The sequence below is a fragment of the Narcine bancroftii genome, chromosome 7 (assembly GCF_036971445.1).
Source record: "Narcine bancroftii isolate sNarBan1 chromosome 7, sNarBan1.hap1, whole genome shotgun sequence".
In the NCBI taxonomy this organism is placed as follows: domain Eukaryota; kingdom Metazoa; phylum Chordata; class Chondrichthyes; order Torpediniformes; family Narcinidae; genus Narcine; species Narcine bancroftii.
In genome coordinates this window covers 184,250,092-184,272,845 of record NC_091475.1, presented here as the reverse complement: position 1 = coordinate 184,272,845, position 22,754 = coordinate 184,250,092, and the positions used below count along the sequence as shown (strand labels likewise).

The 22,754-nt window shown below is 36.4% G+C and overlaps 1 protein-coding gene and 1 long non-coding RNA gene across 27 annotated transcripts in view; one reads left to right on the top strand and one right to left on the bottom strand.

The window, feature by feature from the left end:
* LOC138739487 (uncharacterized) overlaps positions 1 to 22,754 on the top strand; it is a 55,703-nt gene that overhangs the window by 24,415 nt on the left and 8,534 nt on the right. The gene's annotated exons all lie outside the window — the stretch shown is intronic.
* The window catches only part of nbeaa (neurobeachin a), a 1,045,297-nt gene continuing 1,042,910 nt past the window's right edge, over positions 20,368 to 22,754 (bottom strand). For all 26 annotated transcript variants that reach the window (XM_069891655.1, XM_069891654.1, XM_069891651.1 and 23 more), the window contains one exon: positions 20,368 to 21,857. In XM_069891655.1, coding sequence (XP_069747756.1) covers positions 21,767 to 21,857 — 91 coding nt within the window. In that variant the 3' untranslated portion in view covers positions 20,368 to 21,766. The remainder of the gene's footprint in view (positions 21,858 to 22,754) is intronic.

Below are 22,754 nucleotides of genomic sequence, written 5' to 3'. Positions count from 1 at the left end.
TGTAATATGTGAAATTCCTGAAGATTGGTACTGTTTCTTAGCAATTTAGAAATGAATACTAATAAAATTCTCAAAGATAATAAATTTCTTTCAGATTTCTATCTCCCCACAGCCAACAATCCCTAAATCCCTCAGTTCCCTTCCAACCCTCTCTTCCTCCACCAACAATAATCCTAATCCCTTTCTCCCTCCCTCAAGCTCCAGGCATTTGGTAAAGGACATTAAAATCCCATCCCTGTTTCTGTGTGGTTAGGTCACTGTGACCCACCAAGGAGAGGAATAGAGAAGGGCAGAGATGTTAAACACTTTAACATTCATTGTTTGGATCATTATGTTACTTTGGAATTCAATCTGGCCATTGAGCCATATTCGTGCACTGAAGATAACCACAGAGCCTTTTTATTTCCAGGAATTCATGAAATCCTGAGGCTGTGGAGTTGAGAGGAATTTTTTGTTACTCTTTATTGCTTTTTTTCATCAATTAATATTTATTCAAGCACATGGTTAAAAAGTTGAAGTTTTTCTGAATCCATTACATAACTTTAAATAAGAATTCAGTTTATCACAGTTTAAACTTCTAATAAACTGCCACATGTATTGTAAGTTACTATTAATTAAGATGTTTACCTTTTACATCCTGCTGACAGCCAGAGAGGCTAACTGAAGAACTTCCAGGTGGAAACCCAAAATTTATCAAGGTCATTAGTAACTAATTCTATAAAGTAACAATAGGTCTCTCAAGATTTAGGAATCATAAATGTGGTAGTGGATCAAATGCCAGTGCCTATTAGGTACAGGCTATTTTATTTTCAAATAGTTAAACTTCCTTCTATTTTATCAGAATGTAGACAACCAGAAGCAATGAATATACGGTAGATGTAATAATAGTTGATTTAAGGCCATCAATCGTTTAAGCAGTGGTGTGTTCTTTGGGCTGCAAAGATGGATATAAAAAATTCCAGAGGCAATCTGTGAAGATACCTTGAATAAACTAGACCTGTATTTTTTGAGTTCTTGTGTTTCCAGTGTATTAGTTTGTGCACTCTACAATGGGTTTCCTTAGAGGTTAAAACCTCATTGAGTACTCATATTTTGCAGTGAACCAATTTCTATCTACTCTTCGTGGGGCCCATACATTAATAAAAAAGCTCTTAACTGATCTCTTATACTTTGACAAGGAATGATGTTTTAGAGGACCTAATAAATATTTTAATCTCCAACTCTGGCTGGCTGTCTAGAGTTCTCCCGTGATCCAATGAAAAATAATGGATTAAATTTGATGCAGGCTGCATTTATCAATGAGCAAGACAACCATTTTTCTGAATTTAATAGCATAAGATTTCTGTATCTAGGAGTTCCAAGTTATCTGAATAAATCTGAAATCTTCTCATAAGCTGCAGGGAACATTCTCTGGGCAAATGAAGAGAAAATAAATGACTTAGAAGCTATTCTATTTAAAAATTAATTTGGAAAGATGAAACACTACCGTTATTCTTCTGATGCTGAGTTGACTGTGTCAAGATGTTGATTTTGCTTCAAATTATGGCCGACAAGGAATTTTCTCAAAGTAAAAGAAGCCCTGTTTCAAATTTCATGAATGTTAACAGAGTTCAAAGAGAGAGGAATTTACTCAAACAGTGAACCGATTGATCAGAAAATTGAGGAGGATGTCTGAAGACTGTTTAATTTGGGAGTTTACCATCTGGCATTCGAGCGTAACACTTGATTTCAATGGTGAGGATGCTTTCGGATTGAAAAGATGTGCAATCCAACCTCCCAGTTCCTGGGGAAAGAGCAACGGTTGATGTTTATTAACTGACCAATGACAAGAGTTCATTGCCTGTTAAGTCGGTTGCTGGTAAAGAAGGTATTAATATTTTAAATTGTCAGAGAGTATGGGAACAAAGAGTATTTCCCTTATCTAACTAAAGGATAAAAGATACAAAATATCTAAACATCTAAAGAAACAAAATAAATATTCTCTGAAAAGATTTATTACGAGATAAATAAAAATCAAAAACCTGCAGTTGCTAGGAATCTGAAGTAAAAACAGAACCAAGTGAAATGTCTTGCACCTAAAATATTAACTTGGTTTCTCTTTGCACAGATCCTGCCTGACCTTCTGTGCATTTCCAGCATTATCTACTATTGTCACATGCTGTGTCAGTGGTCACACCCACGTATCATGTAGTTTAAGGTTTTTACAGTGAATGTTGAGTGCTGAAAGGCAGTGCTTGCTATCTATGGCTTAATTAACAGCAATAATAATCATTACAAAGTTGGGTTGGGAAGTGAAGCAAGGGAGAATCGTTCAGCTATTTATACTAAATGACATACTACTGTTAAAAGAAAGGTTCACAACTCTGTAACAAGTGGAAAATGCACAAACAGATCCCACAGAAATGACTACAGTTTGAACATTAGAGGAAATATTTGGTAGCCAGATGTTGACATTTATTGCCCGATTGCCAATTTTCTATCTTGAAGTTATATGCAGAGTTTGTAAAAGTGCAGAATAAATGTGGTCATTCCAGGTTTCTGTCTAGATGGATACAGATTACAAGAAGGAATCTTCTCTTCTCCCCAGTAAAATAATCCATACATTTCCAAACCATCCTGAACTCAGATCACATGGGATTGAGGGATCAAGGGTGAGTCAGCCAATTGCATGCAGACTTTGCTTGATAGAATCAAAGGTTTGCAAGTGGAGGGTTGCTATTACAATTGGAGGCCTGTGACCAGTGATGTGCCACAGGGATCAATGCTGGGTTCACTGTTGTTTATCATCTATATTAACAACTTGGATGACAATATAATTAGTCTAAGTTTGCAAACAACACCAAAATTAATGGTGATAAGGACAATGAGAAAGGATATCTGAGGTTACAACAGGATCTGATCATGGCTCGTGACCCACATGTGGCTCTTTTACATGTAATGGGTGGCTTGCGGAAATATGTTGGCTAGACAAGTGCATCCAAAGCCACTCTGGGACAATCTGAATCCCTGCAGCCAATCCAGGATGACCCTAGATGATTACAGTCCGGGCTGCCGACAAGAAGAGGGAAATGGAGAAACATTCTCCTTGCTCAGGCTGGGCCACACCATTACAGAGTGCCACCAATGTGGGGAGTGCGGTAAGAGGGTCTGGCAAAGCTGAAGGTCCTCTGCAGGGAGCAGCTGCAGAGGTCAGGAAGCCGGGGCTGGATCAGGAGAGCTCCCATGAGGCATGTCTTGCCCTAGATGCAGGGTGTGAGTCTAGGCACTCTGGCAGGAAGAAGGGGAGAATAGGCTGGAGGGAGTCTCCAATGAGGACCTCATACAGATGCCAAGCCAGGACAAAGCTTCAGCTGGCAGTAGCAGGAAAAGGTCCAGTCAATGGCCACAGACAAGCCCTGGCCCCACTGGAAAGAGAGTCAGCTCCAAGCAGCACAGAGGATAAACTGTTCTATACCCCAGCCTCTGCACCCAGCAGTTGCTTCCCCCCACAATCCCGCCAGTGACTGGGAAGAGGAGAGTGGAGGGTGGGATGGGGAAGAGCAGAACTGAGGGCCCCCCGACCTCACCCTGACGAAGGAGGAAGTTTTGCATCGGGTTGCTTCCTGAATCGTGCATTCGCCTGTGGACGCTGCAATAATGCAGGTACATGCAGAGACCAGTGGCAACAGCGTTCCTGAAGACAACACATCAGAAACTAGAGCAGGAGTCGTCCATCTGGCCTGTTGAGCCTGCTCACACATTCAGTGAGATCACAGTTGATCTGGCCGTGGACCCAGCTCCACCTTTCCCTCATAACCCTTAATTCCCCTATGATGCAAAGATCTATCTTACTGTATCTTAAATATATTTAATGAGGCAGCCTCTGCTGTTTTCTTCGGGAAAGGTTTCAACAGGAAATCAGTCAAGACTTTGAAAATATTTGGTATGTATATTTAACTTTTTGATTATTGAAACTAACACAAATTAGCCAGTTCAAAACCACATTCATGAATAAATATTATTATAACATGTATTTCTTAAGATTTATATAATTTTTGTAAAAATATATCCATGTAAGGGTAAAAACGTATGTAATATTTATTCATGTCTTGAGGCTCTCAAACATCTGAAGTTTATTTTATGTAGCTATTATGTTAAGGAAATATGGCCACCCCTAATCTAGATAAATTGATAAGAAAGTTCAAGGAATGGTAGATAGAATGCAAGGTGCTGCACTTGGGTGCAGGTTATACCAGGGCAGGACTTACATGGTAGTGTCATGGAAAGGGTTGCAGAACAGAGATACATGGAATGCAGGTAGATACGTCCATGAAAGTGGTTTCATACAGCAGTGACAAAGATATCTGACATAGTTACATTCATTGAGTAGGGAGACTGGGACATCATGTTACAATTGTACAAGACAGGATTATTGTGCCTAGTTCTAGAAACCCAGCTACAGAAAATATATCAATAAGTTAGACATTTAGGAAAGATGCAGAAAAGATTCACAAGAATGTTACCAGGAATGGTCAGCTTGGATTATAAAGAAAGGATGGATAGGCTAGGACTTATTTCTCTGAAGTGTCAAAAACTAATAAAATCACGAGGTGAGAAGATATCGATGTAGCCACATGAATGCCTCTGCAACACATTGTTTTCAATTTTTGCTGAGATTTCTGGACAAAAACAATTACATCGTCTATCAAAGGCTGATTCTAATTGCAAATACTAATCAGGTCCACATGTATCTTGAGTGCAATTTTAACTATTGCAGTTTTTCCTTCAAATTAAGTTGATTAAGAAGCTTTATCTTACTGTTTTGTTTTAATTTCTTTAATGGACTCAGGAATATTATTCTTCTGTAATAAAAAATGCAAATTGCACCTTCCTCAGAATTCCTTCACATCAACCACCCCAGGATGCTGGGCGAAGAAAGTGAACTTGTCTAATTATCTAGAGGTTGTCACTTGTCAACTATCCATTACATTATAGTCACAGCTGATGGGAAGCTATCTGAACCCTTAGCAATTAAAATCCTCCCAGTGGATTTGGGTAAGACTAAACATTAATGTCCTTTCAGAGGATGTTAAATCTGATGCTCTCAAGCAAGATGTTTTTAGAGATAGAAAAAAAAATGCTTCAAGCATTTTAAGGAAGAAAGGATATCTTCTAGTTTATCAGATGAAATAGCTGATATGTGCAGGAAACTGTTATCAAAGGTCAAAATAGCTGGTAGTAAAATCATTTCAACCTTGATCATTGAAGAAAATTGCCTGTATCAGCAAAATTCACATTGGAATTAAGTCACAGTGATATGCTTAAGCGCCAAATATTTGTAAATTGGTCTCCTGTGACAGAATATAGATATATTTTTGGGAGATAAATTGGGGAAAGGTTTGTTAGTGGAGGTCACATACAAACACTTTAAAACAGATCTTATTTAAAATACTGGAGCTTTGCTAATGCCTGGACATGTCAGGGCCTCAGAGTCTTTGCAAAAGTTTTAGAGTGAGCAATGAGTCCAAAAGACTTCACTAATGGATTGTTGTTTACAAAAAGACAACAGATGAAAGAGCTGTTGGAGCCACATATTGTCTGGAAGGGAACTTGCTGTTCTAAGAGAGTCATGTGATTTTGCAAGCAGAGAGAGTAAAGCAGGCTTTTTCTCTGTCTCAGATAGAGAGAGTGAGAGAGAGAGAGAGAGAGAGAGAGAGAGAGAGAGAGAGAGAGAGAGAGAGAGAATGAGATCAGTTCTACAGTGTTACAGACAGTAACAGCAGCTGGGACTGGAACAGGACAAGCTGGCAAGTTTGTGGAAAACCCCATTTGGAAGAAGGGTTGTAAGTGCTTAGTTCAGCCTGGTCAAAGCCCCTGTGGGTCATGCAAGAGGAGTGGACTGGCTATCTAATGTTTTACTTGGAATAAGAGAAAGAAAAAGGCATTGTGTGGTGATCTGAAAGAAAGAGGTTATCATCTGGAGAATCCTGAGGGGGCAAGTTTCTTCAGCAAGACACTGAAGTGGCTAATAGAAGTAAATCTGTTGTGGATCCTGGAACAACAAATCTCTCTCTGAAAACTGTCAAGAACCTTCCTGAGCAGTAACTATTTACCTTTCAAGCACCAAAGCCTGGTGAACTTTATAAATGTCATATTCTGTGCATAGTATAAGAATTGCCTGCAACCAGTGAACTTGGAGGAATGTGAAATTAGATTAGACTGTGAATCAAAAAACTTTTCTGAACTTCCACACATTACATACACGTGCGCTTAGAATTAGAAGGAGATTAAGTTAGGTTAGTTAAGTCAATAGTGATAAGTTAAAGTGTGATTCTATTTTCATGTTTCAAGATAATTAAAAGCAACTTTTGTTTAAGTAACCATTTGTCTTGGTGAATATCTATTGCTGTTGGGTTTTGGGGTCCTCTGGGCTCATAACACTCCAAAGTGAGACATATTTCATGCCCTGGGAGTCTCTACTTATCAAGGAATTTATACAATTTTCATTACCCTGCAGTACTTGTCCTTGTGCTCTAAGACAGGGGTGGCACAATTAGTATAGCAGTTAGCTTAACACTTTTACAGCGCCAGTGACCTGGGATCCAATCCGACACTGTCTGTAAGGAGTTTGTACGTTCTCCCCATGTCTAAGTGGGTTTCCTCCATGTGCTCTAGTTTCCTCCCACCCTTCAAACGTGCACAGGCCCATGAGCCATAGGGCCCTGTTACTGTGCTGCACGTCTAAATTAAAATAGATTATTCTTTGCATATCCTTCTGGATAAGAATCTACATGAAATCAGGAGTCAATGCAAATTAAGATCAACATATACAGAATTATATGCAACCAGATGTTTTTGAAGACCCTAAGTTTATAGTAGAAAAGAAGGATTGGAGGTAGATGAGGAGGGCATTGAAAATGTTGAGACTGGAGATGCATGTTTGAGATGTCTAGCAGTACATAGGTTGGATTCAGGCAGAGGGGGATTCCTTTATAAACACAGTGGGAAATATTAGAAATTAAATGGGATTGTAATTAGAATCCTAGTTCTGAAATGAAGTTGCAATCCAATTCAGCTTGAGACGGTTGCTGAGAAGATGGATGATACAAATGACCAGGGTTGGAATCTGTTTTGGAGCCACATACAAATTTTTAATATTCACACTGTTTGAGTGGAAGAAATTGGTAGTTCTTCCAAAACATATAATTCAGCCTGAGAATAAAGAAGTGGCTGAAAGAAATGTTGAAAATGCAGAGTTGACCAAAATCTATGGATAATAGCATATAGGAATAGGATGCGCAGGGATAGAGATTGGAGAATAAATGCTCTGGGAATTTGAGGTAAGTAGTCAAGGAAGGTTATTTCAAGAGATGTTATGATAACCATCAGATTGTCAAAATTGTAATAAACATTTTGTTTAGCTGTAAAACAGCAGATCATGTAGCCATCTTAGGAAGTAAAAAGCAATCAAATTTTTCTTGGTTCCCGAAGGGCACAGGCCCAAACATTGACTGCTTTTTACTTCCTATGGATACTGCAGGACCTACTGAGTTTCTCCAGCACTTCTGTGTATTTGTCAGTTACTATGTTGTCTGATAAGTAGACAGGGAATTTAGAATTAGGGCATGATCTAATGATTGGTCATATGGGGCAGTGATGAGGAGAATTTTTTTTCTCAGCATGTGGTGATTTTTGGATTTCTTTTCTCAAGGGGTGATTAGACTGAGTGGGAATGCAGGATCAAGAATCAGCAGAAAACATGGAGAGTTTGAAGACTCCTGATGCTGTAAATTGGACTAGAAATGTTGACCATAAGTGGAGGTTGTTCATACAATGATTTATGCTGTGCCTGCAAACCACTGGATTTGATAGCAAACCTGATGCATAGAAGATTGCACTGCTACTTACTGTGATATGACCTCAAGCACTAGAAGTTTTCAACACATTTGCTTTTGCCAAGGCAGCTGACCAGGGCAAGTTCAACAAGGTTATTGAGATGTTTGATGAACACTATTCACCAAAGAAAAATGAAACAATTGAGAAGTACATGTTTCGCCTGCACATGTAGCTACAGGGAGAGAGCTTTGATACTTTTTTAAAGGACTTAAAACTAAAAGCAAGAACATGTAATTTTGGATCTCTGCAAGATTCAATAATCCATGATCATAAGAAAGTGAGAGAGAGGCTGTTGAGAGAGATAGAGCTTACCTTAGCTGGATCTGTGAAGATATGCCATACCGGTGAAATAGCTCTGCAACACGTGAACAAGTTCGGTGAGAGTGTAAAACCCCGTGAAAATGAAGACATATTCGTAGCCACAGTGTGTGTCCACACACATAAGCAAAAAATAAGATATAGGAAACAACAAAAATATGGAGAGACTTTCAATTGTAAATGATGTGACACTTAACATGCACCAAAACAATGCCCAGACTGTGGAAAAGTCTGTAATAAGCGCAAAGGGCAGAATCGCAATGCAAAGCAATGGTTTTCCAAAGGGAAACAAAACAGAAAAGAAAGCGTGCACACTATTCACATTATAGAAGGAATTACTCTCGGTGATGCACTCTTCATTAACCATATAACAGTTTATAGCATGGAAACAGGCTACCTCGGCCCTTCAAGTCCACGCATGGCATGGTAGTGCAGAAAGATTATAAACCAATAAACACTGAACAGCCAAGCATGAACAGAGTTGAGCAGGATAAGTGGATGGTATCATTGCATACAAATGGAACAAATATTCCTTTCAAGTTGGATACAGGGGGAAATGTCAATTTCATCCATGAATGTGACATCAGGGCAATAAAGATACATTCATGCAAATAAATCTCAATTTGATCCATGAGTGTGACATCAGGGCAATAAAGAGACATTCCATGCAAATCCTGTACAGCTCAAAGCCTACAATGGTCAACACAAAAGGTACATGTAAACTTAAGGTGAAAGTTAAAGATAAAGAGCACCACCTCAGGTTCATAGTAGTCCCAGTTGGACATGAAACACTGCTTGGCGACGAAGCATGTGAAAACTTAAGGCTAGTCAAAAGAGTGCATGAGAGGCCAATTGAAATGGAAAAATGAAAGAAGAGGGCCAGAACTGTTGTTTGTTGGCCAGGGATAAATGCTGACATGGTTTCAAGCTGTGAGTCCTGTTTGAAACATCATGCAAAACCAGCAAACGAACTCATGATAATAACTGACTTACCAGTGGAACCATGGCAGAAAGTTGGGACTGTCCTGTTCCTCATGGATGGAAATAATTACTTGCTGGTTATTGATTATTTATTGAACTATCCTGAGATTGTGCTGCTTCCTAACATGTCTGCTCCTTGTATTATCAAATATATGAAATAAATCTTTGCAAGACATGGAATTCTTCAAACTGTCTACGGTGACAATGGACCATGCTACAGTTGTAGAGAATTCCATAACTTTCTAGAAGAGTATGATTTTCAACATGTGACTTCAAATCCTCTGCATCCACGTTCAAACAATAAATCAGAGAAAGGAGTTCACATAGTTAAACAGTCACTCAAGAAAGCACTAGATAGTGGGTCAGATCAGTATCTAGCTCTATTGAGTTATAGAGCTTCATCGCTTGAACATGGGATGTCACATGCTGAGCTTCTGATGGGAAGTAGACTATGCACCACACTTCCCTACTCTGCAGATCCAAACAATAACAGAGACATCAAAGAAGTTGAATGAAAACAAAGGCGTCTTCATTGGAGACAAAAAGCAAACCATGACAAGTCAGCAAGAAGCTTAGTGCCACTGGCAAAACACGACACAGTGAAACTTGGAGATTCCAACACTTGGGACAAAAAGACTACTATTTTGGAGGAAGTAAATCCAAGATCCTACACTGTCAGAACAGTGGATGGTCAAATACTGAGGAGGAATTGAAAGAGCCTGCTGAAAATGCAAGAGACACTGCAAGAACAGACAAATGCAAAAGATCCAGCAACAGAGGAAACACCACCAATGCTAGATGGTAGTGGGCCAGCAGAGCTGACACAAGCACCTGTGTTAAGAAGATCCACCTCTCTTATCAAAGCACCTAAATCTCGAAAAGAAAAAGAACTGCACACTTAAAAAGTTGGTGCTGCTTATGTATGTTTATGTTTGTGTTGAGCTTTAAATTGAAATGAATACTGTATTAGTGTGTCATGTTGTTAGATTAAACATCACAATGAAAGGGGATTTAGAGGTAATGCTGATGACAAGAGGGAGTTGGAGACAAGTTGTTACCTCTAGGAATAAATTCAAAATGGATGCCTCCACGAGGTCATGAGTTCTAAAGCTAATAAATTATAATTATTAAAGAACCCAAGTTTCTTTATTACAAGAAAAGAAACATCTCAGTTCAGAAATACAAAATTTGGCATGGGTGTCCAAAGACAAAAATCAAAGACAGGCAAATAAAATTGATTTTAATTAAATGGAATAATAGGCTGGAAGAGTTGAACAGAACATTTATTCTGTTCTTCTGTTCCTAAATTAAGGGAAGGCTTCGACGTCTGGTAATCAGTTCTATTCCTGCTGCTTTTAGTAAATTTGAAGCACCTAATTAAAAATCAATTCTGAAATACAATATATGACTCAAATTCACGCAACATATTAAGGACAACAATAGTAGTGTTTAAGAGGAGATGAATATGAAGGAGATGGCGGGATAACGATCAGGTGCAAACAGCAGGGTATTAGGTTGGCATAGACTGTGCTCTACTAGGTTGTATGTTGTATAAAATCATAGGGTGTGCCAAATTTATTTTAAGGAAAAATATTTAAAATTACACTTTAAACTATTCTTTTCCATAATAGAACATTAATTAATGAAAATATAGGAAACATACATGTCCAATTGTGAGAAAACTTCAAAAATAATGAGAGCCCAATTAAGGATTTTCCAATAGGGCAAAAATAACAGTGACATTCAACTGTAATATGCTTTAGGCAATCAACAATCTTATCAACATATACCTCTAAAAATAGTGGCCATTAAATTAGAAGACCATTTATGCTGGTCTTCTAATCAGAATAATCACCTATAAATCATCAAGAGAGCTCTAACCTCCTTTTCAAAAAATGTTTTGATTTTGCATGTGAAACCTGGATATTGATTAATTAAACAACCAATATGTAAAGATACCCTGTAACTAATTTGAAACCTAATCCAATTATTTTATAAATATTAAGAATTCCATTCAATATAGTCATGAAAAGTGTTTTAGATGTGGAAATTAGCTGCATGTATCCTTTATAGACAAGAACTTCCTGAATTCATCAAAATATACCCTGACTTCTTTGTTCACATCATCATCCAAAGGCCATATTTTCTGCAGTCTAATTTCCTCAAATCCCAAATTAATGCAAGCGTGAGTATTACTGTTTCAACGAGAAAAATCGATAAAGCTGCATTCTTGTGTCATGGTGGGCCAACGTAAACCCTCCACTATTATCCAATATTTTGTAGAATGAGCACCTGCCTTTTGAGATGGGCATTTCAACTATATAGTCCTTTTAATCATGAAGCTAGAATCAAAAATATTTCAGGTACATCCATTCGAGCAAAGTTTTGGGCTTGACTTAATCTTCAAAATGACTTTCTTTTTGAAATCAGCAACAAAGATCACCATTAAAATGAAATGTTCATTGATAGATTGTTGTCGGAAATTTATGTAACTCGCGCTATTCTTTTGCATAGAGCAGGGGGATTGCTGAAGACTTCTCAGACTTACCTGAAAATTTGTGCGCGAATTTCTTCAATCAATTGTTCTGGGGAGTGGTGAGCTTCCAGTGAATAAAAACAGACATTCGTCAGTTCTGGGCAAACCTGTTAAAATTATATAACGCATTATTTCCACTGTTCTGTGAAGATAGTTTTGAAATGTTGTACAGCACAAAAATATGCACTAGTTTGTTTTTAGTAGATTTCAACAAGAATTATAGTTTTGAAGGGCAGCTGTATTTATTTGTACTTCAAAACTAGATTAATTCATGCATCCGTGTCTTTTGTACTCAGAAGGATTAGATTTTTCAGTGCTTATCACAAAAGCAGCTGGTGCAACAGTTAATGCTGCTGCATCACAGCTCCCCGGGCCTGGTCTGATCATGAGCTTGGCTCATGTTGGGTAAACTTTGCATGTTCTCAATAGGATAGATGTGGAGAGGATGCTTCAGATAGAGTTAGAATTAGTCATTTCTGATATAAGGTCATGAATCTGTGACAAGAACTTTGTTGTTCTCCCTCCGAAGATACTATCTGATCTGAGTAGTTCCAGTTATTTTTATCTCCAGATTTCAGCCATAGCTGTGTTCTCCATCTTCAGCAAATTATATTTTTAAAAACTCTAACTCTCTTTATTCATCTCCCCCAGAGGCACTTACTTTATTCTCTCCTCTGCAACTTTAAGCAGGTTTGTTTCCTCACTTTTCCCATTCTATTGAATGAATTTGTGCTGAAATATTAATTCTATTTGGCCTCGACATGGATGGTGTTTAATCTGGTCTTTCTCCAGCATTTTCAGTTTATAGTTACAGCTTTAGATGGTTTTTTTCCCCAGAGGAAGCACCTTTGTCTTCAGAACACAAATGAAATTGTTGAAGAAGACTGTTTAAAAGGTAAGTAGCAAGATTTATCAGAACTAGGGACGGATGGATTTTTAAAGAGAAACAGAATGATTGCTTTGAAGACAAATCAGAACGCTAAGTCATGTTACATGAAATCTGAAGGCATGATTTATTACAGAAGACCACAAGTGTAAATTACTTTCTACCCAATTCAAATAAGAAAGAGCAAAATTTAAGTGTTGACAAACCTAAACATTGAACTCAATTGTCCATTGAATTTAATGTCAAAAGAACTGAATGACTAAACGTCAGCACAATACTTGAGCTTGTGTAGGAGCCCATCTGCTGCTTCAGTCTTTGTGTGCAACAGATTCCAAAATAAATTGCTTATTCTAATTCTGGTCATCAAGTACAACAATCAAACACAGTGAGTTGCTGATTCCTGACAGTATGTTCTACAGCCTCAAAATAGCTCTTCTGACGAATAGAGCAACAGAAAAAGCTGGAGCAATGCACTGGGTCAGGCTGTATCCAAAGGAGGCGATACACAACAAATGGAGTCCTCGATTCTATGCCAGGACAGAAATAAAAATACAAAATGCTGGAAAACACTTTGCACGTCAGGCAGCATCTGTGAAAAGTGAAACCGAGTTAACATTATGGGTCAAAATACCAGCATAGCATCAGAGCAAGTTAATTCGTTTTAAAATGCAGAGAATGGGAAAAGGAATTGAAGAGAGGGACAGTATAATTCTGCATCTTAAAACTAAATTGTTTTCTCTCTTTCACAATTCTGATAAAGGTTTTTGGAGCTAATAATGTATGCAATACCATTTCATTTTAACTTCAACTATCAGACATAACTGCCATAACTTTGAGGAGCAAGATGACTGGACCAACCATGATTACTACAACTACAGGTAGTCGAAAGGAAGACCAGACAGGTGCACTGTCTCAGTCAGAATGATAATACGTATTTGCACCCATTGATGAAGTTTAATATTCCCCCCAATACATCATTTAAAAGGTTGAGGAAAATTATTCTTTTCTACATCTTAAACAAAGTGAACAAAAAAATGTTTATTTCTGGCAGATGTCATGTTAATCATTCTGTTGGTTAGACTTGATATTTCAGGGAAAATGCTCATAACATATATGACACATGCAAATGAAATATACAATATGTTGCAAGTTTTAAACAATTCATTGCCCATCCAGAATTGTCAGGTGACTGGAAAGTCTACCAGAGATTAATGAGAGGCACTCATTTAACAAACGATGGATATTCAATATCCATGATGCTACAGATTCAAGAATGAGATAAGTGTCACAAATTCTGAATGATTTCCCTGTCTGACTGATTAAGTAAGTGTTTGGATGAAATGTCAAGGCTTTTAAGTTGTAGAATTGATAAACAGGGATAAACAAGATAGGACTCAAATCCTCCTATTTTCTTAATTTGCATTTTCTAACATAAATGAAGATCCAGTAGATGTGGTTGTTGAAGTCATTTTTATTAATTAGTATTTTAGTTGTATTTTGGTCCTGATCCTCAACAACATTATTCAAAAATTTAGCAAGAATTAGACAACTCCTGGGTTTTTTTTTGCCTTCACTACTCCAAAGCTTTTAATTAGATTTGTTGTTATTTGATCAATTATCAGTTTTGGATTAATTTTAATTTTAGAGATACAGCATTGTAATCAGCCCTTCTGGCCCATTGAGCCCACACCGCCCAAATACACCCATGTCCAATTAACCTGCTAACCTTGTATGTCTTTGGAAGCTTCCTCAAATTAAATATTGAGAAGAAAATCCAATATCCCCATTCCCTGCCATAAATACTGTACTTTATACATTAGGTCAGGAGAAACAAACTTTCAAGGTTGAACTCTGGATGTAACAATCCATCTTGATATCCATCATTCTAGTTTACCCTATCAGGGACGGTCCTTTTGTTTGATTGATATCCCTACCTTCATGTGACCAGTAGTACATTGTTTTGGCAAATTAATTCAAAAATTGTGCAATACACAAATGAGCTGCAGAAACTCAGCAGGTTATGCAGCATACATAAGAAGTGAAGGATAACCAACATTTTGGACTTGAGTCCTTCATTAAGTATAAGCAAGAACAGGTGGGGAGAGGAGGAGGGAAGAGGAGGGAAGAAGAGGCATGGGGAGGAGAACAGACCTACAGGTAAGAGGTCATTGGAGGATACAGGTGGGCCAGGTCAGAGAAAAAAGCTGAAGTGATGAAGGGAAGGATTTCTAATTAGAGAGGAGGAAAGGAGACAGGGAATAAAGGAGAGACTCTTGGGAGGTGGGGGTGGGGGGGTGGTTAACAGAAACTGGACAAGTCAATGTTAATGCTGTCTGGTTGGAGAGTGCCCAATCGGAATACAAGGTGTTTCTCCTCCAACTTGTCGGTGGCCAGCGGACATCATGCGATGCAGAGTCAGGAAGTGGAAATCTGACTCTCATGAGAATAAACAAAGTACCTTTAACAAAAATAGTCAAAAACTGCTTAAGAATTACTTTACAATGATCTAACCATGTCACTTAAAAGAGTGAAGACTGTCACTGGCCTGTCATGAACAGCCAGAACGACAGGACAAAGAAACAAGGCCGACAGTCTCGATGGATTTGGGAAGTGAGATGAGAGCTCATCTCCAGACGAGTGGGACCCCGATGGGGCCAATTGACGCTCCACAGCACCATCGCAACTGATTCTCCAGGATGATGGCATCAAAGAGGAAGGTGTCAAACTGTGCATGCAAGGGAAGATGTGCATGTGTAAACCGGAAGAGCTCCAAGATTTTGTTGGAGCCAGCAGTGTTTTTGCTGCCTCAAATACATACTAAGGTTTATTTCATGAACAAGAAGAAATTTCTCTCTCTGACTCATAGGCCAGCAATGAAAAGGAGGAAGAAGAAGAAGAAGAGGAAGTAACAAAGCAGATAAAAGTTTCTAAAAATAAAGGTAGGAAACAAAAAATGCCACAGGAAGAAGACTGTACAAATGCTCAGTGATTAAAAGAACTGAGTGAGATGAGAACAGACATGAAAAAATCAGATAAAGAGAAGTACTTTGCTATTGTACATAAACTGAAAAATAAATTGGACAATGTAGATTAAAGAGTTAAAACTGTAGAGGCTGGTATGGAGGAGGGACAGGATAGAATGGTGAAAATGGAGAATGAGACTGATGCATGGGGCATTGAAAAGAAGCAACTTTGGGGAAAAATTGATCTGTTAGAGAACTTCAGTAGAAGTAATAATATTAAAATTGTTGGTCTTAAAAAAGGTGAAGAAGGTGATGATCTGATAATATTTTTTTTCAATGATGGATTCCAGAGGTCCTGGGACTGGACAAATTTGAAAATATTATTGAAATTGAAAGGTCACATAGAACTTTGAGACTCTGGCCTCCGTCAGATCAGAAGCCAAGGTCTATACTCATAAAATGTCTTTGCTATCAAGACAGAGAGAAAATATTGGTTCTAGCAGCACAAGGTGCCAAAGACAGACAAGGTCCGGCAGAATTCCATTGAACAAAGATATCTTTCAGTCCTGATATAAGCTTAGAATTGCTGAAGAGAAGGAAATCTGCTTTATGGCAAAAATGCTACAGAGTCATTTTTTGCCATCCTGCTATCTTGAAGATTTTCTTGCAAGGAGGACAGAACAAGTTCTCCCAGTAAATTAGCAAGAGGGAGTTTGAAAATGCTTTATTAAAAAGCGTTTTAAAATTTTTTAACTTTCTGCATGGGTGAGATGATAATGTCAAACATCCCGGTGGGTGGGTTAGGGGAGTTATGGACAGACTACTATCGACTCGTGTGTATTTGTGGAAGATGCCACAACCCGTAAAATGGAGGGGGATTCTTGGTTCTTGATCCTTAAAAATATTCCATAAGGAATTTAACCTGGAGGTGGGGGAGGATGTGTTTAAGGAGGAGATTTTGGAAGAAGAGCTGCCTTAAATTTAATTGGGACTGATTGTTTGATTATGGTAGGGTGAAGATTATTCCATGCTTTAACTGTGCAGGGGAAGAATGAATTGCTGTACACATCTGTCTTGGAAAATGGCACTACAAATTAGGTAATGTGTATTATTTAAACAACATTAATGGGGGATTTTTGTTATTTTCTTTTTCTTCTTATTTTTGAATAACTGTTATAAAATTAAACTGATTATGTATAATTCTTTCTTTTTCTTACCTAAATTGCTGGAACACATAAAAAATGGAAGTAGATATGGCTTTTTTTTTTACAGGAGATTCATTTAATTGAAACAGAACATCAGAAATCAAAAAAGAGCCTCTTCATTTAATTCAATAGCAAGGGGAGTGGCAATCTTGATAAAGAAGACTTTTCCAGTTACAATACAAAATGTAGTGATTGATCCTGCAGGAAGATATGTTAGAGTACATTGTCAAATATTTTCAGAATTCTTGGGCCTTTTGAATACATATGCACTGAATGTGGATGGCGAAAAATGTATACAAGAAACATTTCTTAATTTGGCAGGAGCACATCAAAATATTTTAAAAGCTGGGGATTCCAATTTTTGTCTAGATCCAGTTTTCATTTGATCAATTAGAACAGTAACAAGGGTAAAGGCAGTGAAAGCCATTTTGACATTAATGAAGGACTTGAATTTAATAGATATATGGAGAAGAATTCACCCGAAAGAGAGAGAGAGAGAGAGAGAGAGAGAGAGAGAGAGAGAGAGAGAGAGAGAGAGATCATTCTTTTTATTTAAAGAGACATGATTCTTATTCAAGGATAGATTTATTTTTAATATCAGCACATCTCCAAGGTAGAATTAATCAAGTTGATGATAAAGTAAGATTTTTTTTCAATCACTCACCTTTATTATTGACACTTACAATGTTAGATAAAGAAGAATCAATTTATAGATGGAGATTTAACTCAAATGTTATTAAAAAGACTAGATTTTTGTGATTTTGTTAGAAGACAAATTCAATTTTTCCTGAGATTAACTCTAATTTAGTTAATAATAAATTTATTTTATGGGATGCTATGAAAGCATATTTAAGAGGACAAATAATGTTATACTAAAATTAAGAAAGACTATATGAAAGAATTGGATCAATTGGAAAAAGAGAAAATATGTTTAGAAAAAGATCTACAAAGACAGGCCTCTGAGGAAGAATGTAGAAGGTTTATAAATAAGAAACTTCAGTATAATACATTACAAACATATAGAACAGAGAAAACAATAATGAGAACTAAGCAAAGATACTATGAGTTAGGTGAAAGCCCAATGAATGGAATAAAATATTTAAGGATATAGGTAGATAATAAATTAGATAATGTATATAAATTGAATGAAGTACCTTTACTTAATAAAATTGGAGAAGATATGAACAAGTGGAAGATATTGTCATTAACATTATTGGGTGGAGTTATTGTGTTAGAATTAATATATTTCCTAGAATACAATATTTATTTCAAACAATGCCAATAATAATACCACAAAAGTATTTTTTTCAATAATTAAATAAATATATAAGCAATTTTCTTTGGAAGGGTAAGATGTTGGGAGTTTCTTTAGAGAAACTGACATGAAAGTTTGAGTTAGGAGGTTTACAGTTTCCAAATTTTAAAAATTATTATAAGGCAGCTCAAATGAGATTTTTGGCTTCTCTTTTTGATGAGGGAGAAAAGCCAGCATGGATTAAAATAGAAGTTGATAAAGTAGGAGAGAGAATATCAGAAGACTTGATATTTAAATGAGAATCAAAATTATTATCTGGGGAAAGGAAAGCACCCTTGTGTTGAAACATTTGATTAATATTTAGAATAAGGGATACAATGAAATTGGAATGAGGAGGGTTGTCCTGTCTAAAAATGCCTTTTGATACAGAATCTTATTTCATTTTCAATGGATAATTAATTTTTAATTATTTAGTCTCAGAAAGGAATTAGATATATAGAAAATTGTTATGAAGGAGGAAATCTAATGTCATTTGAACAATTAAAAAATAAATATGGAAAACAAAATAATATTTTTTTGTTATTAACAATTAAGGGCTTATTTAAGAGATAAATTGGGTCCAACAATGCTATTACCAAAGTGTAGTGATGTGAGAATGTTGAGACATAATAGATATATAAATAAATTTATCTCAGCTATGTGCACTTTATACATAGGTCCAGACAGTGATGGTTCTAAATATTGATGAACAAAATTGGTCAGATCTATTCTGAAATAGCACAACAAATACTATAGATTAGTTCAATATAAACATCAATCATACCTCACACCACAAAAGTTAAATAGATTGAAATCAGATTTACCAGACCAGTGTTTTAGATGTAGTCAGGAGATAGGTACTTTTTTACATTCTACTTGGTCCTGTCCTAAAGTGAGATCTTTTTGGTTAAACTTGGAAATTTTTTTTAGAACAGGTTACAGGAATTAAATTCCCACAAAACCCAATGTTATTTTTATTTAAGTGATAAAACCAAAATTGAAATTATCTATATGTCAAAAATAATTTGTAAATATTGCCCTGGCAGTAGCTAGGTATTGAGTGATGGAAGGCAGAAATGCATAGCTGCATTCCTCTTGAGAAGATTACTTATAATCTGAGAAATAAATATGATGTATTTTTGAAAATTTGGCTCCTTTATTTACAAAATGAGGGAACTAATTTATAGATGTTTTCTCTAAGCTTCGAATCTCGTTAACCTCCTTGGAAGTATTAAAAGATATAAATATCTAGAACTGTGTGGTTAGGGGTGCCCTCCAGCAGGTTTCTATTCTTGTTTTCTTACTTTTCTTTATCTGTTTTTTTTCTTATTTTCATTTCTTGGGGTTTTGTTTAGGGCAGAGAGGGTTGGGGGTTATAATGGATAATGGATTTGATACTAATATTTGACTACTGTATTTTGCATCTGGCTCTGATTATATGTATGGAAATTTTAAAAAAAACCAACTTGCAAGTAGCCTTAGTTCGGCAGTGCTTGAAGCCACCAATAGATATGTTGGTGTGGGCACAATGTGTGGAATTGAAATGGTTGGCCCCTGAACCCATGAACTTGCCTCAGCAAAGCTACATTTAAAGTCTATATATCTTTCAAAAACTTTTTGACACTATGTTACACTTTACTGTCTCAGTAATTCTTAAACATATATCCCTTTACACATTCTGTGAGTTGTTGGCAAGTCTCAGAGTTACTCACAAGACTGCATTTGTGAATGTTCTCCACTGTGATATCACTTCTGACTTAGTATTTCTTGGTTGCTATTTTTGTACTTTGATTGGATGGTTTGTATGCTTTATAGAACTCTCAAGTGGAAAATTATTTACTTTAAGCTGAGTTGTAGATTCAAACTAATTGCAAATAAACACATATGCAATAGAAAGTAATAAGCCAATTACTCTCGGAACAAGATCAAAATAGTCCTGTGAATTTAGTGCAAAGAAATATATTAAAAGGACCCTGTTGTGTTATTTTCTTCCAGCATCTTGTGATATACACAAAATGAAAAATACTGTCTTTGACATCACAAGGAAACCATGCAAAGTGATTTAAATGGTCTGTTTATCAATGAAAAATTCTGATTTTAGAAGGTTATTGAAGTTTTTAAAAAATTAACAAGAAATCTATTTGAATTAGGAATTTTTCAATTTACTTTGGAAGAGTGGACAGGTGACCACATTAATTAAGAATAGCATTTTTCAATTAAATGAAAACATATTCTCATTTTCCTACATTTGACAAATTTCAACAAGATGTATTTTCAGAAAGAAATGTACAAAATAAATTAGTGCTTTGCATATTTTATTTTCTTTGACTTTAATTTCCAATTGACACACATCTGGCATATCTTACATCTTTGCCATAAAACAGCGTTACGATAGCTCAAGGATTAGTTATATCCAAAATATTTCACTGTGATTTCCAGATGAAATGAAATTGGTTTCCAGATGCTTGTTTCCCTCCCTCCCCCCTCCCCAATTCTAGACTAAAAACTCATAATATTGCTCACACGAGATGTATAACTTAATAGTTACGCAATCAGACTTTCTCCATGGTTTTAATTGTTTAAATACAAAGAGTTCAGTGCTAAAATTTACTGTTACAGTGTGGATGACAAATCAATAATCACAGCAATAAATAATGATGTTTCTGGTGCAAAGTGCCAATACAAAGAATTCATTTTTTTCTTAAATAATTTGCATGAGTGTAATTTTCAAGAAAACTACATTCCTGTTACATGCCTCTTAGCCCGACCAACATAGTATGTACATCTATGACTTTTGACAAAACCAACACCAATTATACAAAAAAAAACATGAGGTGTTTTTTCAATCCCCATGAGTACTGTATGTATTTAATTAGAAGTGTAAGCCAGAAATATATTTACTACAGCATTTTTTTTTCCGCACTGGAAACAAGGCATGGTACATTTATTCTCGTGCTAAAATGGAAAGCTGAAAATGCAGTAGTTTTAAGCAAGAGAGCCAAGATCTTACAATATTCACCTTATGAAGAGTTAACAGGTACAGAAAACAAACTGTGTTTGTAAAATTACAGCACAATATGGAATGGGGATCTCTTTGCCACAATGTAGAATTATTAGACAAGTTAATTTCATTCTTGGCGCTAATAAATGTCCAATACTTTTAACTAAGTTCTTTAGGTTTTGCCTTTTTTCCTGGGATTCTGGCTTTACCGTTTGCTTCAAAGGAACTGCAAACTAGGTTAAGAAACATCTATTTTATTTCTATCAACGCAATTAAAGCAGTACTTATGGAAATGTAGGCTTCCATAGACTGGATGCAAACTGAAAAGACAGATGCAGTTTTTCTTTTTAATTGGCTTTCTCTTAGCAAGAAATATATGAACAATTAGATACGTTCAGAAATGTGCCCTCTGACACTTTTTCAACAATAAAATTAGAAATATTAATTACTCAACATATTGTTATTTATCATTCTTATAACAATGATTTATAAATTAATGTAGTAGTTCTTTGATAAAGCTGGTGTTCAGTGATAAGAAGAAAGAAAACAAAATGTTTAGGATTGCTTTCACATGAATACAATGCACAACTATTGCTAGATGAAATGGAATACATAACAGAGGGCAAAATCGAGGGCTTAACATTCCAACACCTGGGCCATTGTCAGCCAGAATTACCAATCATTCTTCACCCTCCCTTAACAGGTGTTTAGTATCTGTTCTGATGTTCATAGTGCCACCGGTTGAAATCTATGTTAAAAGCTACGATACTGCCTGAAGCCATGCCTGTTATCAGTGTCCTGAAACAGAAACATAAAAATGTCAAATTCAAAATGAAACCTTTTTGTACACTATATATAATGAATTTTGAAATGTTAAAACATTATTTCGGATAAAATGTGAATTATTAATGTTTTGTAAATCAAATATCGTAATTACATTTGGTGTATTTCAGTAAATTATCTATAAATGCAATAATTTTTCTATATGATGACTCAATAGTCTATTTGTGCAGACATAAGCTTTTCTGATAACTCAGTTAGTGTCTGGTTCCAGGTTTTGATTCCATTGGCTTGTTGGCTACTGTCTGCTGCAGTGGGAGTAGCACTGAAATTCATCTCTTTTTGCTTGGGATACAACTAGCCAGGATTCCTGTTCCCAAGTGTCCAGTATGAGGACAGTTGTACAGGGCAGCAAGCATCCTGATCTGTCATCTTTTGTTCAGGTACATACTTGAATAAGGACTGCTCCTCACATACGGAAACCACATAACTGTACATAACTCCGAAACCTATCAAAGAGTGAAAACATTTAAAAACTAAAAACTAAGATGAGGAAGAAATTGTCCCTTAGCAAAGCTTATTGTAGATTAGTAAATGCTATCCATGTGTGGTCAACCCTATTCATAAATTTATCAAAATGTCTTTTGATTGTTTTAATTGTACCCGCTTTTACAGTTTCTTCTGCAGATATGGACCAGCCCTGAGTGAGAAAATTGCCTCTCAGGTCACCCTTAAACTTTTCTCCTCTCACCTTAAACCTATTCTGTGAAAATGACTGTGAGCTTCTATGATTTTGTAACCCTCAGTAAAATTACCCCTCAGCATCCTTTGTTCTAGAGAATAAAGAGCCAGCCTATCCAAGCTCAAGCCCCCCCCCCAGTCCCAGCAATATCCTGATCAATCTCTACTACATCA